The sequence below is a fragment of the Arvicanthis niloticus genome, chromosome 4, assembly GCF_011762505.2.
Source record: "Arvicanthis niloticus isolate mArvNil1 chromosome 4, mArvNil1.pat.X, whole genome shotgun sequence".
Taxonomy (NCBI): Eukaryota; Metazoa; Chordata; class Mammalia; order Rodentia; family Muridae; genus Arvicanthis; species Arvicanthis niloticus.
The window spans coordinates 72,896,959-72,922,348 of record NC_047661.1 but is presented as its reverse complement, the minus strand read 5'-3'; the positions used below and the strand labels follow the sequence as shown (position 1 = coordinate 72,922,348).

Below are 25,390 nucleotides of genomic sequence, written 5' to 3'. Positions count from 1 at the left end.
CCTGTAATATGTTCAAATGATGGGTGGATGGAAAGCAACACTGGAGTCTGGGACTCTCTTCCTGACATCTACCCTGCTGATGTTCTTGTTTGATTTTTATCTGGTGTCTAGGAAAGCAGGATTCAATATATGTGCTGGCCCTAAGCACAGCCCAACAGAGTTTCTTCAGAGAAACATGTCTGTATTGGACTGAGTAGAAGAGATGACCTGGGCCAGGGGATAAGAAACAAAACCTGAATGTTTACTTATCACAGAAGAAAAGACAATGAAGACTTTCTGTTTAAGGACTCAGACTCAGCTGCAAAGGCAATTACTGCTCTCTCAGAGAACTCTTGTTCAGTTTCCAGCACACACAGGAAAGTTTTCAACCACCTGTAACTGGTGATCCAGAGGATCTGAGGCCCTCCTCTGGTCTCCTGGGCCACAAACAGCTCTGTAGACAAAACCTTAACCTAATAAAATATAATAGAAATAAGCTTTTGAAATTAGTCTGTGGTTTCCAGAGATGTTTATTTTCAGAATAGTCATGTGTAGTCCAATCAGCCAAGCTAAGCTGTAGATGTTTGTACAGACCCGTCTCTGTCCTATAAGTATTAGAAACACCCTGTCTTTCTTCTTGGAATTTATTTTTGGCAAATGAGAACTCCATCATCATGCTCTATGACAACTGAGAAGAGTAGACCAAAGTGGAGGGATTCTACTCCTCCTGGGAGAGATATGTTGGTGGTTGAAGGCATGCAAAAATATTTTATGTGTTTGAAAACGTTACTAGGGATAGATTCATTGTAGATTCATACTCCCCAAGCCAGTAGATCTCAAACTTCCTAATGCTGTGCCCTCTTAATACAGTTCTTCATGTTATTATCAACCAAAACCATTAAAGTTCTTTGTGGCAACTCAACAACTACAATATTGCTACTGTTATGAACCATATTGTAGAGAGCTGATATACAGGCTCTCTGATATTCAACCCATATTAATGTGTCATTAGGGTGTCAAAGAGAATAGGAACCCACAGGTTGAGACCCATAGATCCAGTCCATGTCTGCCAGCACACCAGGAAGACTGCTTACTGATCTTCTCCTACTTCAGACCCAATCCCACTATCTCAACCTCACCTCTGTAGCATACTTCCTGTGAGAGTCTTCACTGCCCATTCTTCACATATCCCATGGATCCCACAGATCTTTTCTTTCTAACCTCCCTGACCCCACTCTTTGCTCTTTCTCAGCCTTCTAGCAGGCTTGTACCACCACTAACACAAGTACCACTCTTTCCATGGTAACAGAAGGATGCAAGTAAATCCACACCTCTTTCTTTGCTCCCCCACTGACAACTTCCCCCTTTTCGTTTCCAGCTTTATTACAGGAAATCGGCTCTGCTGGTTTTTTCCTTATACCACCAAGCCCAAAGCATCACAAAGACAATTTTTCCATGTTCTTACTTCCCCCAAATCAGACCATCATCTCACCCTCCAACCCCAGTAGGCATTCATGAAGAACACAGGAAAAGAGCAGGAGATAGAAACAGTTATGGAAACAAATAACTTCATTACTTTCTCCTCCATCCAACCCTCAATCGCCTAGGCTCATCTATAGAGTTATATGTTAACACTATGTGTATACTTCCTTTCTGCCTGCCTACATCTGCTGTGAGTCCCACAGACAATTCCTATTTTAATCTCCCTCCCCCTCACTCCTTGCTGTATTCTAGGCCCTAACTCCAGCATGTACTCACTGATAAGTCACTGACCAATCCTGACAGGGAAGCATGGAAGCTGCTTGTAGATCTTCCCCTCTCCTTCAGTTCTTGTTTATTTGCACCTACCAGTATAATCCCCAACTCTGTAGCAATCCTTCTGGGGTAACCACTTTTTATTGTCTCCCCCAATTGCAAGGAGACAAAATAAGCAGAATCTGGTGTAATCTCTTCCCTCCTGTGAACCCCATTATACTTCTGAACTATCCCCATCCTAAATGTCACCTCCCTAAACCCAGAAACCTAGAACCACCAGTGGCAAAACCAATAAGGTCCAAGAAAAATTCCTGCCTGACAGCAATGATGGCTGTTTTCAATTCCCAACATGACTACATACAGAATGAATTACAATCCAGAATTCATAAAGATATCATAAAAGTGTAAAGAGAAGATTAGGACCAGGCCTAGTAGTACAGGTCTTTAAGTGCAGCATTAGGAAATGCATGCCGATCTCTGAGTTCAAGAACAGTTTACAGAATAAATTCCAAAACACCCAAGCCAAAGCAGTGAAAGATGTAATAGAACCAACCAAGGTGGCATGTTCAAGACTGGGCACATGGATCTAGGTTAGAGTCTCCTTTTGATCAAGATGTAGAGCTTTTGGACCTTCCAGAACCAAGCCTGACTGCATGATGACAGGCTTCCCAACATGGTAACAATGGACTGAATCTCCAAAATGTCAAGCTAGCCCCAACTAAATGTTTACCTTTATAAGAGTTGCTTTGGTCATGATGTCTCTTCACAGCAATAAAATCCTAACTAAGACAACATACAGCAATCACACTCTTCAAATATCCAGAGAGGAAACAGAAGAGAAGGAACAGAACTGATACTCAACACAGACAAATGTAGAAATTAGGATCTAAAGCTTTAACCATTGCAATGCCAGCATCTTAGATGCTAGCACAAACAACACAATCACTAACAGCCAGGGCATTATGTCTACACTAGAGTCCAGCTATCCTTACACAGCACTCCCTGAACATTCCAACATGGCTGAAGCACAAGGAAAGACCTTAAAATAATCCGTATGAAGGTGATAGAGGTCATTCAGGAGAGAATGAAGAGATTCCTTTAACAAATTCATAAAAGTACATACAATAGTGTGAGGAAAGAAAGAAATCCATTAAAGAGATCCAGGTAAACAAAACAAACAGTGGAAGAAAAAGAACAAATTTGTTTAAGGCCTAAAAATAGAAATAGAATTGATAAGGAAACAAATACTGAGAAAATTCAGGAAGTGAAGAATTTAAAATTTCCATACAAAGAATAAATGAAATAATAGTTGCTTCTTTGAGAAAATCTACAAATTAATAATTCCGATTCCAAACTAACATAAGTGCAGAGACAAAATATACAAATTCATCTTATCTGAAATTAAAGGTGAGACATTAACAACAGATATGGAGAAAATCTAGAGATTCACAGGGACACACTTCTCAAAACTGCTTCAGCACATTGGAAAATCTAAAATAACTTGAAATTTTTCTGGATATGTAACCCTTATCAAGGCAAAATCAAAGTCAGATAGTCAACTAAACAGACATAATTCCTAATAAAGTAGAAGCAGTCAATAAAAGTCACCTAACTTGCCCCCTTCGAAACACTATCCCCTAACCCTTCTTTCCTCCTTGTTGCTGTGTACAAGCTTCCAATTCAGGGGGGAATTCCCTCCAGACCATAGGCCAGGAAAGCTAGGCCTTAAGAATTCCAGGTAGGGCATCTTCTCACAAACACATTCCAATTTCTCATTCCACTCCACAACTATCTCTAATCCCTCTGTCCCTCCTCTTCACTGTGTCCCAGTTCTTAACATGGACCTAGACCCCCTGGCTGGCCCTCTTCACCTGACCCTGTCTCTTCACTCCTCCCATTTTCTACCCCTATTTCTCTCCCCTGGTACACTCCTCTTTCATTTCTCTTCAAGTAATTCAGGAGGCCTCCAGGGATATTCACTCACTGATCTTAGCCTAATTTAGTACAAAGTCTCATATCAAGGTAGACAAGGCAACCTAGTAGGGGAAAGAAAGAAACAACAAGAGCAACAGAGTGAGAGAGTGAAAGCAAGAGAGAAGAATTTCAGGCCACAGTTCAAGTAATCCAACTATTGCCAACTCTGAATTGTTAAGTCCAAGAATCTAATAGTTGCTCTGTTTCAAAGGCTGTGTGTCAGGCGGTCTTTTGTATATCTTGGAATTCTGAAGAAATGGGCTCCAAAACAGACAAAGAGCAAAACTTTCTTCATCCATGTCCTTATATAGACTTCTAGTAAAAGGTGAAGTGTCCCTGCTCACACGACTCCGTGCTGCCCCATGTTTGGGGGTCAAGTGACCCGGCCCATTTGGGTCAGTCAACAGGGTCTAGCAAGAAAGAGAGAGTGAGAATGGAGGAGGCAGAGACTAGAAGAATGGTGACAAGACAGGGTGTGTGATTATGTCCTGTTTATTGAAAGGAAATCATGGGTATATATAAGCATATGCAGGGGAACACAGCTGAAGACACTTTACCACATTTGCCTTGCAGCTGTGGGCAATAAACAACAAGAGATATGTGAGAAAAAGGAGATGATTGAGTGTGCTCAACTGTTGTAGGCTGTTGAAAATAAGTCTCTTGTCAGGCTTGAGATGGCTGCAAAGAATATAGCCACTTTCTGCTAGAAGTTGGCTCCCAACAGTGAAGTCCAGTTTAAAGGTGTGCTTCTCCTGCCTCAATATCTGAATCACTGGTGGGTCTTCCTACATCAAAGCTCCAGAATAGATGGCGATTTAAATACTCCAAACCAAGCAATAAAGATTTCATAGGTGTATCCTGCATTTCTGAATCATATTTCTTTACAGATATAGTCAAGCTGATAACCAAGAATACCCATTACACAGGGCTACCTATGTATATGAATTAGATTTATTATTGTTGTTGTTATTTGTATTCATTATTATTATTACTATTATTATTGAAATTAGATCATTTTCTCATACATACCTTCTGATGAGAGTTTCCTTTCCCTTAGGTTTTATATCAAGCTAATTTGATGAAAGTGTTTATTAGCCAAGGAATGTTCTGGTTCTCTTTTTTTTTCACCTAACTTATGTGCACTACTTTCACTTATATGTAATAACTTATGTGCATAATGTTACACCTAACTTATGTGTATCATGAAGGGGTGCTGTCTTAAAGTCCTTACCTGGCCAGTTTAATGACCTTGGCTTTTGGTGATTGTTTTTCTTTTTCTTTTTTTTTCTTCTTTCAGTTGGTTTACGTAGTCAATTATGTTTTTGATTTTTGCATATTGAAGCATCCTTACACAGCTTGGGACAAAGCCTGATTGATTTTTGTAAATGATATGTTTAATGTGTGCTTGAAATCTGTTTGCAATTTTTTAATGAGTATCTTCGCATCAGAGTCCATAAGGGAAATGTATCTGTGGTTTGAGTATCAGTATAACTGTAGTCTCATGAAATAAATTGGACAATATTCCTTATGTTTCTATTTTGTGAAATAATTTGAGGAGTATAAGTGGTAACTCCTATTGGAATGGCTGGTAGAATTTTGTGTGAAATCATCTGGCCCTGGGAAGTTTTTGATGGGGATACTTTTAATGGCTGCTGCTATTTTACTAACAGTCTGTCACTATCAGTGTCTGAGGACCACCATGCAATTTAAACTGGAGTAGCATTTCCCATGCAAACTTAGGTGCCTTTGATTTGGTGCATACATGGTAAGAACTGAAATGTCAGCTTGGGGCCTTTTTCCTTTGATGAGTATGTCCTGGCTTTATCTACCTATCTTTTCTGATTAGTTTTTAGTTAAAGTCTATTTGGTTATATCTTAAAATGTCTACAACAGATGGCATAGGCCAGAGAGTGCATGCACACCATTGTGTGGCTGACTAGCCAGCAGCTGTGGTGAGTTCCGGCCTTCGCCATCCCCTCACTTACAAGAAGCCTTGCCATGCTCCCCATGCTCCCCCCCACCCCACCCCCACACACATACACTGCACCTCATCTAGCCTCAGGGAGAACACCCACCCTGCCATGTGGCTAGTCTACATAGGATGCCTGAGCTACAACTTCAGCTAGAAAAACATTCAGCTCTATTTCAGTGGCTATGGCTGTCTCTTCGAAATCGACCTCAAAAATTGGTACAGTTTCGTGGAGTTTCAGGACTCCAATGAGGCAGACCACGCCGTTTAGGAGCTGAACAGCAAGGGAGCTGTGCAGCCGGAGCGTGGCATGATCATAGAGCATGCTTTAGGACCTGTGCCAGGACTGAGATGACAACCACTACAGAAGCTGCAGTGGTGGAGGTGGATACAGCAGTCAGAGAACTTCTGGCAAAGACAAATATGGACCAACTGTTCATACAGAATACAGGCTTATTGTAGAAAATCTGTCTAGTCTTTGCAGTTGGCAAGACTTAAAGAATTTCATGCGGCAAGCAGAAGTGACTTATGCAGATGCTCAGACAGAACAAACAAATGAGGTTGTAATTGAAGTTAGGTCCTTCTCTGACATGAAGCGTGCTTTGGATAAACTGGATGGCAGAGAAATAAGTGGCAGAAATACTAGGCTTATTGAAGATAAGCCAGGGACAAGCCAAAGGCACTCATATGCTGGAAGTAGACTCATCACGGTGTAGAAGATCTCAGGGTAGGAGTCGCAGAAGCAGCTGCAGTAGATCTCCAAGTATCTCAAAAAGTCCCTCCCCCTCCCGACCTAGGTCTTGGAGCAAAGGTCAATCCCAATCTCGCTCAAAAGGCAGGAAATCCAGATCAAAGAGCAAATCTAAGCCCAAGTCTGATCGGGGTTCCCATTCACACTCAAGAAGCAGATCTAAGGATAAGTATGAGAAGTCACTAGGTAGGTCACCTTCTCTGTCCCCCAAAGAAAATGGAAAGGGATCCATAAACTCAAAGTCCGGATCCCGGAGACTGTCTTGATCCCATTTGCCTCTGCCTGCTCCACCCTCGAAGATTTGTTCCGTATCCCCTCTACCAAAGAACGTCAAGGTCCGCTTCTAGAACTCGCTCAAGGTCCAGATCAAGTTCCAGAGATTAACCCTGAACTCTACGGTTTTGCACACTATAACAGAGCACTTTCCTACTTGTTTAGGCAGTTATTGTTCTCTGCCTCTTCTTCAAGAGGATTTCCTGAAAGGAGAACAAGGAATTTGATTTGTAGCCAAATTTAATGAGAAAAAGATGAGGTTCTAAAATGGTGGTATGAAGCCCTCTCTCTTTGTAGAATTAAGATAATTTTGATTTTGTAGCCTTTGAGCTAAAACAACTTTTTAAAAAGATTAAGCTCATTTAGATTTTTTTAAAGTATTGCAGCAGGAACTGCTGCAGGGGTCCATTTTGTTTTGCTTGTTTTTAAATTAACTGTTCAAGCTTAGGGTAGTGCAGGCTTTAGAGGGAGAACCCAATTTTTCAATTATGTTGGCTTTTTATAAAGGTTGAGTTATGTAAGATTTAAATGAAAGTTTGCTACCAAACATGATTGCCTTCTTGATTCCCTTTAAGTGTTGATACCTGCCATTTGTAGGGACAGTGTAAATTCTACATGAGTGTAAAACAAGGTGAGCCTCAGACCAGCGATAAATTGTTCAGTTTGGCTAATCTTATTTTGTGCTGTTAATCAAATCATTTGTCTACTCCTTTAATAAGTTAAGTTAAAAGTAAAAAGGGCTTTGTAGTTAGTGCCACAAAATAAATAAAAGAGTTCAAAATAAAATTTGAACTCTTCAAGAAGTAAGTCCTAGGACCTTGTAAGTGCTTGGGATCTTGTATCCTGTGCTCCAGAAATGGTCAGTGTAATTAGTGTTAGTGTATGATTTGGTGTTCTTTAATGCTTTGAAAAACAGAAGTAGCCTTTCTTCTTTATAGTTAGAAATTTAGTTATTTAAAGTTGAAAGCATATATGCTGCATTTTCTGCTGAAAAATGATTTCATTTAACAGGTGCTTAGCAGACATTTGGTAAGCTATTTGCTGGTTTGAACTCCAATCAGTGCCCTTTGTATTAGTGGGGCATTTATGGTTTGTTTGAAAAAAAAGTGACATGGATAAACTAAAACAGTTCATATTTTATAAGTAAAGCATTATGAATGCTGTGGAAACCAAGTTACAGTAAATAGTGCAAGTGTGTAGGAAAAACTAGATTTTCAGTTTCCATGCATCCAAAAGCCTAGTTAGTTGAGACTACAATCAATAATTACCTTACAACCTTCCCATTATTCAGACATTGGTAAAGTCATTTCATCCCAAATACTTGTCCTCATTCTTTAGTAAAGGTGTGGATGGATTGGCTCAGGTATAATACCTTCCTCAGCTGTTATTATATAATCTAGAAAAAGTTGGATTATAGAGTGTAATGTAGAGTTAGTTTATAGGGCTAAATAATCAGGGGACATGCAATAAAGCAAGGCTGAGTGGAAAAACAGAGGTTCAAGGGCCTAGGTAGTTGAGGGTAACTGGGAATAGTTTAGAACAGGGAAAAGGGAATGCTTTCAAGACATTTATCCTGTTACAAAATCTTAAAGACCAATTCTAGGAATACAATGTCAAAAACAGCTACTGCTTAAGGCATCTTTTCTTTGATGTGTTGTTTAGATGTTTATAAGAAATAGGTTTATTTTTCCTGTATAAATTTCAGAATTTATAGAAAATTGTGTCTGGTTATAGTTTACTATTTTACCTACTTGTTGGGAGCCGACTTTTAGCAGAAAGCGGCTAGATTATCTTTGCAGCCATCTGGAACCATATATCCTGATAAGAGATTTGGTTTTCAATGGCCTACAACAGGTGAAGCACACTCTGATATCCCACATATTTTGTGTTGCTGTTTACTGCCCCCAGCTGCAAGGCGCACGTGGTAGCCACGCCTGCAAGACATGCAGTTCACGTGCTGTCCACGTGCTAACCAGGCCATATATGCCTGTAAGGCGCACGTCGTATCCTAGCCTGCAAGGAGCACAGTGCATGTGCTATCCATGCTATAGAGGCCTGTAAGGCTTACGTCATATCAACACCTGCAAGGCATGTGGTATCCACGAGCCTACAAGGCACATGGCAAAAGTGTATAAATACCTCAGAATTCTTTTCAATAAAAGAGACTTGGTATGAGACTTGAGACTTGATCAGAACCTCTGTCTTGTCTCCATTCTTTGCATCTCCTGCCCCAAGAGCCCCACTCTCTCTCTTGACCAGAGCACTTAGCCCCCAAAGCGTTGAGGCAGAGAAAAGATTCCCAACATTTGTGGCGCCTAATGTGGGGCTCCAGTAAGCGGGATACAGTGGAAGACACCTTGCACTGGAGAACCAGTGGACTGACAGAGTCTCAACGTTAGAGCTCCAGTAAGCAGGATACAGTGGAAGACACCCTGCGCTGGAGAACCAGTCGACTGACAGAGCTGACTGAATTCGGAAGTGAAACAAAGGTGATTGCATAGTAACAAAAATGGGGCAAAAAATAAGCAAAAACAGATGAAAAAGGTTTTAAAGATGCAAGGAGTAAATTACAGGCTGCTCTGAGTCAAGAGAGCCAAACAGATAGATAAAGGTTATAGTAACAAAAACGGGACAAGAAATAAGTAAGCAGAAACAGATGATAAAGGTTTTAAAGATGCAAGGAGTAAATTACAGGCTGCTCTGAGTCAAGAGAGCCAAACAGATAAATAAATACAGGTTATAGTAACAAAAATGGGGCAAGAAATAAGTGAGTAAAAACAGATGAAAAAAGCTTTAAAGACGAGAAGAATAAATAGAAAGCTGAGCAGAAAGATAATGTTAATTGGTTTACTTTTCAAAATGGGTGTGATTCTGAGTTGTATAGTTATATTTTTCTGGATAAAAACTCAATGTAAAGGTTTTTCTGGTTACTGGCTTAAGGAAAGGCTAATTTGGAAAAAAAAGTTTTTCTATGAGTTTTCTGGTGAGGTCATTAAGGTAGTAGTTATGTCTTCCAGAATTATATGGATCAGACATGACAGAGGTGGGCCTCCAGAACACTAGATTTCAGAGAATCAAAATAATTATCTTGATACTAAAACTTGTTTTGAGATTTGTATATTACCAAATACACAGCCTTGGTGAATGAATCTTCTTATCACCTGCATGTTCACTGATGCCCTGGACTTCCAGCTGGATGCAGTTAAGACAGACTTCAGATGCTTATCAATTTACCCTTCCCCTCATCCCTCTTCTAATTTCTCAACGCCCATGTTCAGCTTGAAGAAGTTAATGAAGAGTCGGCTCCCCAATCCCTGGACTTGGGGACTGAGGTGGTTAATACTAGGCTGTCTAAATCTGTATAATTGTTACTAAGCTGATACAAATTCAAAGATTTCATTGGTATAATTTCTTCTATTGAAAATTTGTGGGTACAAGGCTTAGACCTTTTACTTCTCCAACAGGGGAAGTTGTGTGTTGCCTTAAAGAGTGTTGCTTTTATATCAACTATTTGGGCATTAAGTCTCTTGTCTCTTGGGTTGATGTGGTTCAACTGACTGATGGCTTTTATACAACAACAGATAGATGCTATTCAAATGAAACCCATACAGGTCCAATATTACAGGCTGGAAGCAGGGGACTCTTAAACCTCTGTCATCAAGACAGACGAGGATTAACCCTTAACTTACATGCTAAGCCAGATAGCCAATGACGGGTAAGAGAGCATATTGAGACCATTGCCCCTAAAATAAGGGAGGCCTCACCATCTTAGTGAGGCTGGCGTCCTTTGTTCCAACCTAGGACAGGCACGGTTTCCGTAAGTTTTCCCAGCCTTCCCTTTTGAAAAAAATGTAAAAAGGGGGGACCTGTTGGGAGCCAACTTTTAGCAGAAAGCTGCTAGATTATCTTTGTAGCCATCTGGAACCATATATCCTGATAAGAGATTTGGTTTTCAATGGCCTACAACAGCTGAAGCACACTCTGATATCCCACATATTTTGTGTTGCTGTTTATTGCCCCCAGCTGCAAGGCGCACATGGTAGCCACGCCTGCAAAGCATGCAGTTCACGTGCTGTCCATGTGCTATCCAGGCCATATATGCCTGTAAGGCACACGTGGTATCCAAGCCTGCAAGGCACACAGTGCATGTGCTATCCATGCTATAGACACCTGTAAGGCTTACGTCATATCAACACCTGTAAGGGACATGGCAAAAGCAAATAAATACCTCAGAATTCCCTTCAAGAAGAGAGACAAGTCTTAGTATGAGACTTGAGACTTGATCAGACTTTCTGTCTTGTCTCCATTGTTCGCATCTCTTGCCCTTTATCCCCACTCTCTCTCTCGCTAGACCCTGACCCTCAGACCAGAGTGGCAGCTTGGGCCAAGACACAGTGGCCCCCAAGCATTGAGCGGAGCAGGCTGAAACATTTTGGCCCACAAAGCCGGGGAGTACTGGCCGGGACACCTACTTAAAAGCAAATGTGATGGCTCTTTAGGAATTGGGTTTGACCAAAGCTTTCTTTGTTTTCTGGGAAAAGTACATAAAAGCTTTCTGATCCACAGCCTTTTAATGGGGGAGAAGACTAATAGTAAAATTTGAGTTTCTGACTGCATGCAACTTCAGCTGGGCTTGCCTTCTGTTAGTGTGGTAGTACATGACAGAGGCAGTAGACTACTTTTTAGCTTCCCTAATACAATGAATAGGTAAATGTCAATACCCATACAATTTTTCTGGTGGGGACAAAGGGCATTTTATTAAAAATCTAGGCTTTTATACCTGTAGACCCTAGTTATTAAATGCATGCACTAAACAAAACAAACAACTACATTTAAAGGATTGGCCTTAGCAGAATTGACTGACTTAAAGTGTTTTAGTTCTTTACTGATGAGTGTATTCAGTTCCCCACCAACTAACGAGCATCATCTAAGAATCTCACCCTGCACACATTGGTTGGTGCCCAGGGTAGATTATCAACAACACCAACTGATAAAAAAAGAACAAGAGAAGTGTGGAATATCTTGAGTCCTGTTGGATGTGATAGTATTTCTTGATATGTATTCCACAGTGGTTGACCAAGTGTTCCTGTGGGAGAGAGAAGCATGCTTTGTGTATATGCCCAATGGTGGTATTGGCAGATCTTGGGGTAAATTGATTTTTAACTCTCTGAGCAATCACCATAGTCATTTACATAGTGGCTATGAGAGTTTGCATTCCTTGTAGCAATGGAGGGCTGTTCTCCTGGGTGCACATCTTTGCTAGTGTGAGCTGTGTCCCTTGTTGTACAGACACTGGCCATTCTGTCAGACATAAGGTGGGATCTCAAAGTAGTTTTGATTTGCATTTCTCTGATGACTAACAATTTTGAACATTTCTTTAAGTGATTCTTAGACATTTGAATTTTCTTTATTGTGAATTCTCTATATCTGTACCCATTTTAATTGGGTTACTTGGGTTTTTTGACATCAAGGGTTTGGTTTCAGATCCTGGGAAAAGGGACTGATGTGCATATTTTACATATCAAAACAAACCAGACCTCTAGGTTCTTGGAGCATCCCTCAATCCCTACCTGGCATACACTGCCCCCAACCTTGAATTTACCAGCCCACAGGCTAGGCTGTCCCCCAAGAGGGTCATTCCTATATAATTCAGACCTCTCTCTCTCTCTCTCTCTCCCTATCTCTCTCCCTATCTCTCTCCCTATCTCTCTCTCTCTCTCTCTCTCTCTCTTCCACTTCTTGCCACATTCACCCTTTCTCTCTCCCTACCACTCACGTCCATGTCTATTTCCTTGGCCTTCTCCCTTTGTGCCAGTGAACTTGCCAGACTCACAGCAGCTTCCCAATAAGCCTGCCTTAATATATTCTAATCTGGCTTGGATTGGCTCACTTCACCAGCTAAGAAATAACCTATCATCAAGTTTCTTAATTTAAACAAAACGTAGTTATTATATTAGCCCTCACTCAGATGTGGAATTGGTAAAATCTTTTCTCATTTTGTAAGCTGCTGCTTTGTCCAAATGACATTATCCTCTGCCTTACAGAAGTTTTTCAGTCTCATGAGGTCTCACTTACTACTTGTTGATCTTAGTGGTAACATTATCAATGTTCTGTTCAGAAAGACTTCTCCAGTGCTAATGAATTCAAGGCTATTCTCTACTTTCTTCTATTTTTTCAGTATACCTGGTTTTATGTTGAGGTCTTTGATCCTGTTGAAATTGAGTTTGTACAGGGTAATAGGTTTGGATATATTTGCATTTTTCTACATACAGCCATCCAGTTTCAACAGTACAGTTTGTTAAAAAGGCTGTCTGTGGTTTGTTGTGTATTTCTGGCTATCTATCTATCTATCTATCTATCTATCTATCTATCTATTTATTTAAAATTTATTTCAGATTTTATCCCCTCACCCAATTCCCCCCACTACCCAGTAACCCCCATCCTGTCCCCGCTCCTGCCTCCATAAGGGTGTGCCCCCACCTACCCTCCACTTGCTCCTTGCCACCCTCGAATTCCTCCCTGCTCGGTGTTCAGCCTTCATGGGACCAGGGATCTCCTCTCCCACCCATGCCCTACAAGGCTATCCTCCCTTAAGTATACAGCTGTACTCATGGGTGCCTCCCTTTGTGCTCCCAGGCTGGTGGTTTAGACCCTGGGGAGCTCTGGTTGGCTGGCATTGTTACTCTCCTAAAGCAAAAATTAATTCCTGATACTTCTGTGGGCTAATGTCTGAGTCTTCAGTTTGATTCCACTGAGCAACAAGTCTCTTTTTATACCAATTCCATGCTGTATTTTCAGTTCCCAAGCCAGATAATGGACAGTAGAGCATTACCCATATCCCGGACCTTGGGGTGGGGCATGACATGCTGGGGTGTAAGGGGCTCACAAGAGCTCAGCAGGAATGAAGCCACTCCCTGCCCAAATCAGGCTTGTGCCTACTCAGCTGCATAGAGACAAAGACAAGTCATGATAAAGGCAGTATGTGTTCTATTTCCTTGACAGACAACTGGCTTCTCAGGAATCATGGGATCAGCAGTCTACTAATCTAGCTGATAACCTTGGAAGGCCCCTATCCCCACTGCAGCACTTCTTCCCTTTTTACTTTCCTCCCACAAATGCCCCACCCCAAATCCAGCTATATAAGCTAGCCCTGTTATTTCACTAAACTAGATGACTTTGATACCTGCTGTAGTCATTGTCTCCTGAGACCCAGTTCCCCAGTCATCCAGATCAAGAGCTAGATGAACAAAAATTGACTCCTATAAAGGCAAGCAGCACTGAAATCTGTTGCTTATAATTTTAAAAATCTATGATAGCTCCAGCTATGCTCTGGAATCCAGAGCCACACTTTCTTCCTTGCCCTGTGCAGAAAATGGCCATCTGGCCCTGGTTCCCTCTGCTGACTTGCTAAGGCACCCAAACACGTTCTTCCATGAATACCTGGAGCTACTACTCTTGTTCTACATGTCATACATATCCCACCATCCCCGGTGCTGTTCTGTAGACTATCAATGACCCTACCACAGTTTTGCCCTCTCTCTTGCCCACATAAATCTTCACAAATGGAAAACACCAGACAGCCTTAATATTTAATACCAGCCAGATTTGTATTGGTGAATCTCCCACCTCAATATGCCCATGCAAAGAACACACAACTCAGTTATATTTATCACCTGCATGCCTAGATTGGGCAGATTTCCCACTACACCACTCTCTTCCCAAGCTGTGAGATTCTTGCTAATTGTGGCTCCTCTATGCTATGTAGTTCTGCTCCATCTTCCACCTCCTCTTCCTCCATTTCCTCTTTCTCTGTTCCTCCTTCTAATCTTCCTTTTCTTTCCTCCTCTCTCCTTCTCTAAAACTTCTAGCCCTGCCTTTCCCTTCCACTGCCCAATCACAGGCTCTAGTCTTTATGTGACCAGTTAAAATGGGGAGCAGGTTCACATAGAATCATCTGAGTAAGAGACCTTCTCCTCCTCTGGGATAGGATTAGCATCAAAATACAAACACCAAGGCAATCCATGAAAGGATTCCATAAACACATTCCAACTTTTTAATTCATATCAGATTTTATTAGGATATTGTTTTGTCTAAAGAGCTGGTTTTGGCCATTGTCTTAGGGTTTTACTGCTGTTAACAGACACTTTGACTAAGGAAACTCCTATATGGACAGCATTTAATTGGGGCTGGCTTACAGGTTCAGAAGTTCAGTCCATTATCATCAAGGCTGGAACATGGCAACCTCCAAGCAAGCATGGTACAGGAGGAGCAGTGAGTTCTACACCTTCATCTGAAATCTTCCAGGAGAAGACTGGCTTACAGGGAGCTAAAATGAGGGTCTTAAAGCCCATGCCCACAATGACACACTTCCTCCAACAAGGTCATACCTACTCCAACAAGGCCACCCCTCAAGGTACACTTCCTGGGCCAAACATATCCAAACCATCATAGCTATGGAGACCAGAAGAAGGCCTCAGATCCTCTGGATCACCAGTTACAGATGGTTGAGAACTCTCCTGTTTATGCTGGAAACTTCTCAAGGGTTCTCTAAGAAAGTGACAATTGATTTTTCCAGTTGAATTTTCTTTCTAGCTTCCCAAAACTAAGTCACTTAGTCAGGGTTTCATTGCTGTGAAGAGACATCATGACCAAGGGAACTTTTAAAAAGGACATTTAATTGAGGCTGGCATACAGTTTCAGAGGTACAGTCCATTATCATCATTCCAGAATGCATGATAGTGTCAAAGTTCACATGGTGTTGGAGAAGGAACTGAGCACCTTGATATGAAGGCAGTTAGAAGGAGACTGTGACACTGGACAGGGCTTGACCATATACATTACTTCAAAGCCCTTCCTCCACAGTGACACAATTCCTGTAACACTTCTTCCAATATGGCCATGTTCCTAATAGTGCCACTTCCCATGGGCCATGCATATTCCAAATCACCAAACTGAGGTTTTTTATTTTTAAAGCTTTCTTTCCCTATCATTTCTCTTAAGACTAAACATTCAGGATTTACTTCTCCATTGCTCTGAGCCCCTGGTCATCTTTGTTGCTTAGTCCAATGCAGATAGGTTTCTCTGAAGAAACCCTTTGGGGCTGTGCTTCAGGCCAGTACCTAAATTGAATCCCGGATTCCAAGACATCAAACAAAACTCATACAAGAATATCAATAGGGAAGAGGTCAAGTAGTGTCCCAGATGCCAGTGCTGCCCATTCCCCCACCCACCACTCCAACATATTTAGAGCTATTGTAAGTACTGAGCTACCATGTTGCCCTCCCCCCAGATTCAGGATAAATGCTCCAGCAATACTATTGTCTAACCAGGACTAACTGGAAACAACACAGGTTGTTGCTGTTGGAAGACAGGTGTAGGTCATAGCGGATTAGGTCTTAAAGACTACTAAGTCCTTTGAGAAAGATGGCCCAGTAAACACTCTTGCAGAAGCCAGGAAGTGGAATGCTTCAGCCACCAAGTGGGGATGTGACTCCACCATTGACTTCCACCACAAGGTCTCAGAGACCTCAGAAGCATGAAGTGCAATAAAATCCAGGGTCTGAGTCTTCAACTGCTCTGTGCTGTGACGGTCAGCCAGGATGAGAGTGTGTGCAGCATTCTCCACAGAGAGGTTCCCACAGAGTTCATCTTCACACATGACCTTCAAACCCTCCAGGCCATACTTGTCAGCAGCTGCCAGCACACCAGTGGCCATGGAATGGCTGTGGAGGTGTGGCACCTTCCCGGTGTAGATAAAGTCCATCATCTCCATGAAGACTTGGGGATCCAGGTCTTGGATCTCAACTTGATTCGTCAGGCTTTCCTTCATTTCATGTTCAAACATGGCTCTGAAAACTGGAGAGCGAGCTGCTAGGATGGCCTTGTGTGCCCTAAATTCTTGTCCACCTACTAGCAGGCAGCAGTCTGTGAAGAGGGAACTCTCCCACAGCTCCCCTAGGTCATCTGTCAACACATGCCTTGGATCCTGGATTGCAGGTGTCATGTTCTATCCAGGAATGCTGAAGAAGGCTTCTACTATGTCCACCTTGCAGCAGAGGGTGAGCTGGTCTTCAGGGAGAAGCCAATAGGGATGAGAGAGGAGAAAATCTCAAAGGATGAACTTTTAAACTCCCCAGTGTTGGTTTTTCAGAAAGCTTACCACAGTGGGTCTCTTCATACTCTGATATTTCTCTCCTTGGGCATTTATTATCCACAACTGGAACTTTGCCCAAACTGGGATCTCGGGACAGCTGAGCAACACCAGGTAAACTGACAGGTAATCTTTTCTTTCTTTGTCAACCCTGTTTGGAAGTACTCTCAAACACCATGCTACTTTGTCTTTGTACTCTATTGAGAACACTGTACTTGTAATCCTCTTCTAAATTCCCTCCATGCAAAATGAAAAGTTAATAATGGTCCACTCGTAGCAGAATTTCTGAACAGTGATATGGGCATAGCCCCAGGTTGTGTCTTTCAGATCCTCTGACATTTCTGCTGGAGTTATTTTTGAGGTTAAATTTGATCTGAGAAGAAGTAGAAGTTACTTACTCTTCACCCTGTAGGATACAGTTATACATACTCCTTAGATTTTAGTTTCACTTTCTCCTAAACAGGCCATTCTATGGTGCTTTTTTCTATGCAATTTTTGCTCTAGGCTTCAATATTTGTTTTACAGGAAACAATACAGACCCATAGTCACTGTAAATCTCTCTCTCTCTCTCTCTCTCTCTCTCTCTCTCTCTCTCTCTCTCTCTCTCTCTCTCTCTCTCTCTCTCTTCCTCTCTCCCTCCCTCCCTCCCTCCCTTCTTCCCAACATTAGAAGAGTTTGGAAAAATTTGTACATTCTCATTTCAGGTGTGTGTTGGGAGCCAACTTCTAGCAGAAAGTTGCTATCATCTTTGCAGCCATCTGAAGCCACATACCTCGAGAAGAAACTTGTTTTTCAACAGCCTACAACAGCTGAGCACATGCTGATAAATATCTTGTTTTTCCCACATATCTTGTTTTGCTATTTAGTGCCCCAGCTACAAGGTGCAAATGTTATCCATGCCTGCAAGGCCCACTGTGCACATGCTATCCATGCTATCCACACCTGTAAGTTGCACACAGTATCCACACCTGCAAGGTGCATGTGGTATCCACGCCTACAAGGCACATGGCAAAAGCATATAAATACCCAGATTTCCCTTCAATAATGGAGACTTGATCAGATGCTCTGTCTTGTCTCCATTCTTGGAGTCTCTTCCCCTTCATCCCCACTCTTTCTCTTGCTAGACCCTGACCTGAGGACTGGAGCAGCAGCTCGGGCTGGGACAGGTGTGTTGTATTAGTCAGGGTCCTGTAGAAAATGTACACAATCAATTTCTCTACATAAAGAGAAGGTGGGTGTATGAGAAAAACCTGTAGGATGAGATACAGCTAATATAATAATGGCTAAATCCAGCAAGTAGACCATGAGGTTTGATGAACCAAGGATTCTTCAGTATATACAGGAATTCTGAAGAAGTAGGTTCTAATGCCAAGGAGAAGTGGACTTGCTACTAAGATGAGAGCAAATAGGCAAACACACAAAGCTTCCTTCTTCTATATTCTTATATAGACCAAGGCAGAAGTTGTGGCCAAGTTAAGGGTGTGTCTTCTAGTCTCAAGATCTGGATTAAAGGTGTGTGTTTTCCTGCCTCAAGACTCTGATTAAAGGTATATGTTTTTCTACTCAAAGAGTCTGTATTTGCACTGGATCTATCTACTTCAACTTAAGCAAAATAATTTTAAAAGGCATGCTCTCCATTCTTGTACATTACTTAAGTCCACAGGTAGTCAAGACAGGAAGAATAGCCATCACCAGTGTACTTTGCTTACTGGGGTCAATCTTCAATAAATGAAAGGATCATGTCAATCTCTGAATAGCTATTATTTACACACCTGCTGGTCTTACATGGATACCTGACATAAACATGATCAGAGAAGTGGTATTTTCCTTAACTTGTCAGAAGTCTGAGTGTTCACAAAATGGAAGGCATGTGGAAGAGCTCCTATATGGTGGGCAGGAAGCAGAACCCCAACCCCCTGAAGACAGCTTTCTTCTTTCTAGTGTGTTACTCAGATCACACCCACAGACCTTGTGGTGACCCCTCCCAATTTGGTTTATGGTCTAGTACTTCCCCTCAGGAAATTCTCCTTAGACTTCCTTTTTCCTAGCCACTTAAGGAATATCCTAAATGGTTCTCAATTCAATCTTTTTAATTGGCAGGATTCAGCTTATCAATGCCTCATAATCTGCATCCTCCACTGGTGAGTTCTGTCCTCTTCAAACTTGGAACTGCCATACTTTTTCTGCCTTTCCTGACAAGGGAGAGATTTTGCTGTTTTCTACGGGCTGCAGCATATATTAAAGAGATATCAAACATTAGGGTCTATTAATACTGCCCTTATGTAAAGTGAGGTGAAAACTCTGCCTACATCTCTCATGTCTCCAGTTCTTCAAGTCTTAGACAAACAATTTAAAGGACACAGAAATAACTGCAGTGATTCAATCAGCTCAGCCACTCCCAGCTCCCCTGTTTGTCTGACTCCAATGTGCTGATCCCTCAGGATAAATCAATCAATTGGCTCTGATTTTTGATCCCTCCTGCAGACTTATTTCTAGTATTAACATCAGCGACTCTTCATCAAGTTCTTTTTTAACACTTAACACTTTAATTCCTCTTTGCTTCAGCACACATAAAAATGTCACATCTATAGCAAGATTATCATACATTTTCTTTTTTATTAACTATTATATTTGCAATTCATATTTTATCCCCCTTAACCCATTTCCCCCACCATCCAGGAACCTCCTATCCCATTCCCCCTCCTCCTGCTTCTATGAAGATGTGCCTCTACCTACCCACCACTCCCATCTCCCCACCCTCAAATTCTCCCCCACACTCCATATTCAGCCTTCATGGGACCAAGGATGTCCTCTCCCACCTATGCCCAACAAGGCCATCCTCCCCTACATATATAGATGGAGTCATAGGTCCCTCCCTATGTTCTCCCAGGCTGGTGGTTTAGACCCTGGGGAGCTCTGGTTGGTTGGTATTGTTGTTCTCCTCATGGGGCCACCAACCATTTCAGCACCTTCAGTCTTCTCTCAAACTTCTCCATTGGGAACCCTTTGATCATATCAGTGGTTAGCTGTGAGCATCTGTCTCTGGATATGTCAGACTCTGGCAGACCTCTAAGGAGACAGCCATATCAGGCTCCTGTCAGCAGGCACTTCCTAACATCCACATCAGTGTCTACTTTTGATGACTACACATGGGATAAATACCCAGCTGGGATGGTCTCCAGACAGCCACTCCTTCAGTTTCTGTCCCACACTTTGTCTCCATATTTGCTCCCTTGAGTATTTTGTTACTCCTTCTAAATAGGACCACAGCATCCACACTTGGTCTTCCTTCTTCATGAGCTTCATGTGGTCTGTGAGTTGAATATTGGCTATTTCAAGTTTTGGGGCTAATATCTGCTTATCAGTGAGTAAATACCATGCGTGTTCTTTTGTGATTGGGTTACCTCACTCAGGATGATATTTTCTAGTTCCATCCATTTACCTAAGAATTTCTCGAATTCATTATTTTTAATAGCTGAGTAATACTCCATTGTGTAAACGTAGCACATTTTTTTGTATCTATTCCTCTGTTGAAGGGCATCTGGGTACTTTCCAGGTTTTGGCTATTATAAATAAGGCTGCTATGAACATAGGGGAGCATGTGTCCTTGTTACATGTTGGAGCCTCTTCTGGGTATATGACCAGGAGTGGTATAGCTGGGTCCTCAGGTAATGCTATGTCCAGTTTTCTGAGGAACCCCCAGACTGATTTCCAGAGTGGTTGTACCAGCTTGCAATCCCACCAACAATGGAGGAGTGTTTCTCTTTCTCCACATTCTCTCCAGCATCTACTATCACCTGAGTGTTTGATCTTAGCCATTTTGACTGGTGTGAGGTGGTATCTCAGGGTTGTTTTGATTTGCATTTCCCTGATGACTAAGGATGTTGAGCATTTCTTAAGGTGCTTCTCGGCCATTGGAATTTCCTCAGTTGAGAATTCTTTGTTTAGCTCTGTACCCCAAGCATGCAGTCTAAGTCTGAAAAGCACAGAACTCACCAGTAGAGAATGCAGTGTAAGAGGTATTGAGAAGCTGAATCCTGCCAATTAAAGTGATGAACTGAGAAGCATTTAGGATATTCCTAAGTCACACCATTAAGTGGCTCTTAAAAAGGATTTCTAAGGAGGATTTTCTGAGGGGAAGTACTAGACCACCAACCAAATGGGGAGGAGTGAAAACAAGGTCTGTGGGTCTAAATGTAATAACACACAAGAAAAAAGAAAGCCACTTTCAGAGGCTCTGGGATCTGCTTCCTTGTCCACCATATAGGAGCTCTTCAACCTGTCCTCCATCCTGTGAACACTCAGATTTCTGACCAGTTAAGGGAAACACACATTCCCTGATCATGTTTATGGCAGGAATCAGTGTAAGACCAGCACAAGGGTAAGCAATAGCTGTACAGAGATTGACCTGATCCCTGTATTTATGAAACATTGACCCCAGTGTGCAAAGTACCCTGGTAATGGCTATTCTTCTTGTCTGTATTACCTGTGGACTTAAGTAACATAAAGAACTGGAAGGCTCATCTTTTAAAAATTTTTTTTGCTTAAATTGAAGTTGACAGATCCCGATCAAATAGAGAAAAACACACACCTTTAATCTGACTCTTGAGGCAGGAAACACACACCTTTAATCCAGATCTGGAGACTAGAAGACACAGCCTTAACTGGGCCACACCTTCTGCTGGAGGCCTATATAAGCACATAGATGAAGGAAGTTTGGTGTCTATGACTGCTCCCTCTAATCTTCCTAGCAACCGATTTCTTCAATGACATTAGGCCCCAATCTTCAGAATTTCAGTATATACTGAAGAACTCCTGACACTTCAAACCTCTTGGACTAAGTAAGTACTGGTTTTAGCCTTATTATATTAGCTGGACCTCAGCCTGTGTGTTATTCTTATAGATCCTCTTTCTATTTATAAAGAGAACTCATTCTGTACTTTATCTACGGGACCCTGACTAATACAGCACGCTTAAAATGAGAGTGTATAAAAATTTCCAAACTCTTCCAAGGTTGTATAGAATAGCCAAAACTAGTTATGATTAACCTAAGATTCAATAAACACACAGAGACCACACACAAATACAGAGACAGACAGAGAGAGAGAGAGAGAGAGAGAGAGAGAGAGAGAGAGAGACAGAGACAGAGACAGAGACAGAGAGAGACAGAGAGGAAGCAGAACACAGAGTGATAGGGAGAAAGAGTGAATGTTAAGTGAACATTATTTATCTCTATAAAATAGAGATAGAGACATATAGAGAGAATGTGAGAGACAGAAAGAGAGAGAGAGGAAAAGACAACAGGATAAGGAGTCAGAGAAAGACAGGAAGAATGTCAGAGACAGAGAGAGAGAGAGATGGAGAGAGAGAATGTGAATTTAGAACAAATTGAAACTAAAATTTAGAGTGTATCTATAATTGTATCCAAGAGGATGAATGGTAAATAACATATATTTCTTTTCAGATCAACATTAAAACCCAAACTACCTCCAGCAGAAATGTCAAGGGACTTGGAAGACAAGACTTGGGGCTCCGCACAGACCAATGTTAAGAAATTCGGTTACAAATGGACCATTAGCAACTTTTCATTTTGCATGGGGGGAATTCAGAGAAGCATCAGTAGCCCAGTGTTCTCAGTAGAGGCTAGTGGCAAAGTGGCATTCTGTTTGAGAGTATATCCAAACGGGGTTGATGATGAAAGCAAAGATTACCTGTCAGTTTTCCTGGCTTTGGTCAGCTGTCCAAAGAGACCAGTTTGGGCAAAGTTCAAGTTTTGGATCATAAATTCCCAAGGAAAGAAATATCAAAGTATGAAGAGCCCCAAGGTTGTAAGCTGTCTGCAATACCAACACAGGGGATTCAAAAAGTTCATTCTTCGAGATCAGATTCTCTCCAATCTGCATTGGCTTCTCCCTCAAGACCAGCTCACCCTCTGCTGCAAGGTGGACATAGTAGGAGCTTTCTTTAGTATACCAAGACAGAACATGACACTTGCCATCAAGGATTCGAGGAACAGGTTGACAGATGACCTAGGGGAGCTGTGGGAGAAATCTCTCTTCACAGACTGTTGCCTGTTGGTGGCTGGACATGAATTCAGGGCTCACAAGGCCATCCTAGCAGCTCGATCTCCAGTTTTCAGAGCCATGATTGATCATGAAATGAAGGAAAGCCTAAGGAACCATGTTGAGATCCAAGACCTAGATCCCCAAGTCTTCAGGGAGATGATGGGCTTCATTTATGCAGGGAAGGTGCCACAACTCCACAGCCACTCCATGGCCACTGGTGTGCTGGCAGCTGCTGACAAGTATGGCCTGGAGGGCTTGAAGGTCCTGTGTGAGGATGCCCTCTACAGAAATCTGTCTGTGGAGAATGCTGCAAACACTCTCATCCTGGCTGACCTCCACAGCACAGAGCAACTGAAGGCTCAGGCCCTGGATTTCATTTCAGTCCATTCTTCTGAGGTCTCTGAGACCTCAGGGTGGAAGTCAATGGTGGAGTCACATCCCCACTTGGTGGCTGAGGCATTCCACTTTCTGACTTCTACACAGTGTCCTTTCTTGGAGCCTAAAGTCCTCTCAGGAGCTACCCAGCTATGACCTACATCTCTCTTCCAACAGCAACAACCAGTGAGGTTACCATTGACTTCTGGTTAGAGAATGGTATTTCAAGAGCATTTACAGTGAGTCTGGGGAAAGGCAGGATGGTGGCTCCATATTTGAAACAGCTGTAATATGTTAGACTGGCTGGTGGGAGAAGGGCAGCACTGCTGTCTGGGACATTCTACTGGACATCCACCCTGTTGATGTACTTGTTTGGTTTTTGTCTGATGTCTTGGAAACTGGGATTTAATTTAGGTGCTGGCCCTAAGCAAAGCCCAACTGGGTTTCTCTGGAGAAACATGTCTGCATTGGACTGAGAAGAAGAGATGACAGGGGCCAGAGGAAAGGAAAACTCCAACATGAGTGTTTACTCATCAGAGAAGAAAAAACAATGAAGACTTTCTTTTTAAATGAAGACTTTCCCATATCAGTTTGTGGGAACTCAGCTGCAAAACAATTACTGCTCTCTCAAAGAACTCTAAGTAACAAGCACACACCGGGGGGTTTTCAACCACCTGTAAGTGGTGATTCAGAGGATCTGAGGCTGTCTTCTGGTCCCTATGGCCACAAACCACTTTGTAGACAAAACCTGATCCTAATAAAATATAATTTAAATAAAACTTTTGAAATCAGTCTGTGCTTTCTGGAGATGTTTATGTTCAGAGTAGTCACGTGTAATCCAATCAGCCAAGCTCAGCTGTGGATGTTTGTGCAGCCCCCTCACTGTCCTTCCAGTATTAGAAATAATTGGTTTTTTTCTATGAATTTAAGGTTGGCAAATGAGAACTCCACCATCATGCTCTTATGACAACTGAGAGGAGTAGGCCAAAGTTGGGGGAGGGGGAATTCCTACTCCTTCTGGGAGAGAAGTGTTTGTGGGTCAAGGCATGCAAAAATCTTTTATGTGTTTTTATATTAGTAGGTATTGATTCATTATAGATTCATACTTCCTAGACCAGTGGTTCTCTAACTTCCTAATGCTGTGCCCCCTTAATACAGTTCTCCATGTTTTGGCCAATGAATCATTAAATTTACTTTGTGGCTTACTTCATAACTGTAATGTTGCTACTGTTAGAAATCATGCTGTGACTAACTTATATTCTTCCCATATCCTGTGGATCCCACAGATCTTTCCCTTTTAACCTCCCTCCCCCCACTCTTTGCTCTGTCACAGCCTTCAAGCCAGGACTGCACCTTCCCTAACACAAGTGCTACTCTTTCTATGGTATCAGAAGGCTAAAGGCATATACACACCTCTCTCTTTGCTCCCCCACTTACTATTTCCCCATTCTAATTTCTAGCTCTATAGCAGGAAATCTGCTGTGTTTTTGTTTCCTGTAATGCACCAATGCTAATGAATCACAGACACTTCTCCCCCAACATTCCTTACCCCAACTCAGCCCAGTATACAGCCTCCATCCCCAGCAGCCATTCCTTTCTGCCTCCCTACATCTGCAGTGAGTCCCACACACAACTCATTTTTAAGCTCCCTCCTCCTAACTCCTTGATGAATTTGAGGCCCCAACTCCAGAATGTACCCAGTAATATACCTCACGGACAAATCCTGACAGGGGAGAATAGAAATTGTCTGTATGTTGTAATAATTATTTAAAAGGGACCGCTGGAGAAGCCGACTGTCTAGGCTGGGGAGGCTCTGCCTAGCTCAACCACATGGCCAGAGGCCACGTGTGTGCCACAGGTAGAAATAGCCAGCCAGAATCACCAGCCCTGCCTCCCTCAAGATGCCAGCATGGGAGATGGATCTGCCAAACTTCCAGATTGTCTCTACAAGACTGGGCATTGCCCAGACCTTCCCACCATCCATGCTGGCCCAGTAAGAAGATGAGACTCTAAAGCTTAAATTATCCAAAGGCTTTATATCTTTGGTAATGATCAATAACAAGGTGCCCATACAATCAGAGGTGTAACCCAAAACCCAA

General features: G+C 42.2%; 1 protein-coding gene and 3 pseudogenes across 1 annotated transcript; 2 read left to right on the top strand and 2 right to left on the bottom strand.

Moving 5' to 3' along the window:
- Positions 1-25,390, bottom strand: part of LOC117707881 (serine/arginine-rich splicing factor 6-like) — a 329,309-nt pseudogene that overhangs the window by 95,772 nt on the left and 208,147 nt on the right.
- On the top strand, positions 5,790-6,814 carry LOC117707880 (serine/arginine-rich splicing factor 6 pseudogene; annotated as a pseudogene).
- Positions 16,090-17,190, bottom strand: LOC117706763 (TD and POZ domain-containing protein 5-like; annotated as a pseudogene).
- On the top strand, positions 22,350-23,447 carry LOC117707878 (TD and POZ domain-containing protein 1-like). The gene has a single exon (XM_034501452.1). The coding sequence runs from the start codon at positions 22,350-22,352 to the stop codon at positions 23,445-23,447; it is 1,098 nt and encodes a 365-aa protein (XP_034357343.1).

Excerpts from the sequence above, each read along its gene's own strand:
- LOC117707878 (XM_034501452.1), top strand. The coding sequence starts at position 22,350 with ATGTCAAGGGACTTGGAAGACAAGACTTGGGGCTCCGCACAGACCAAT.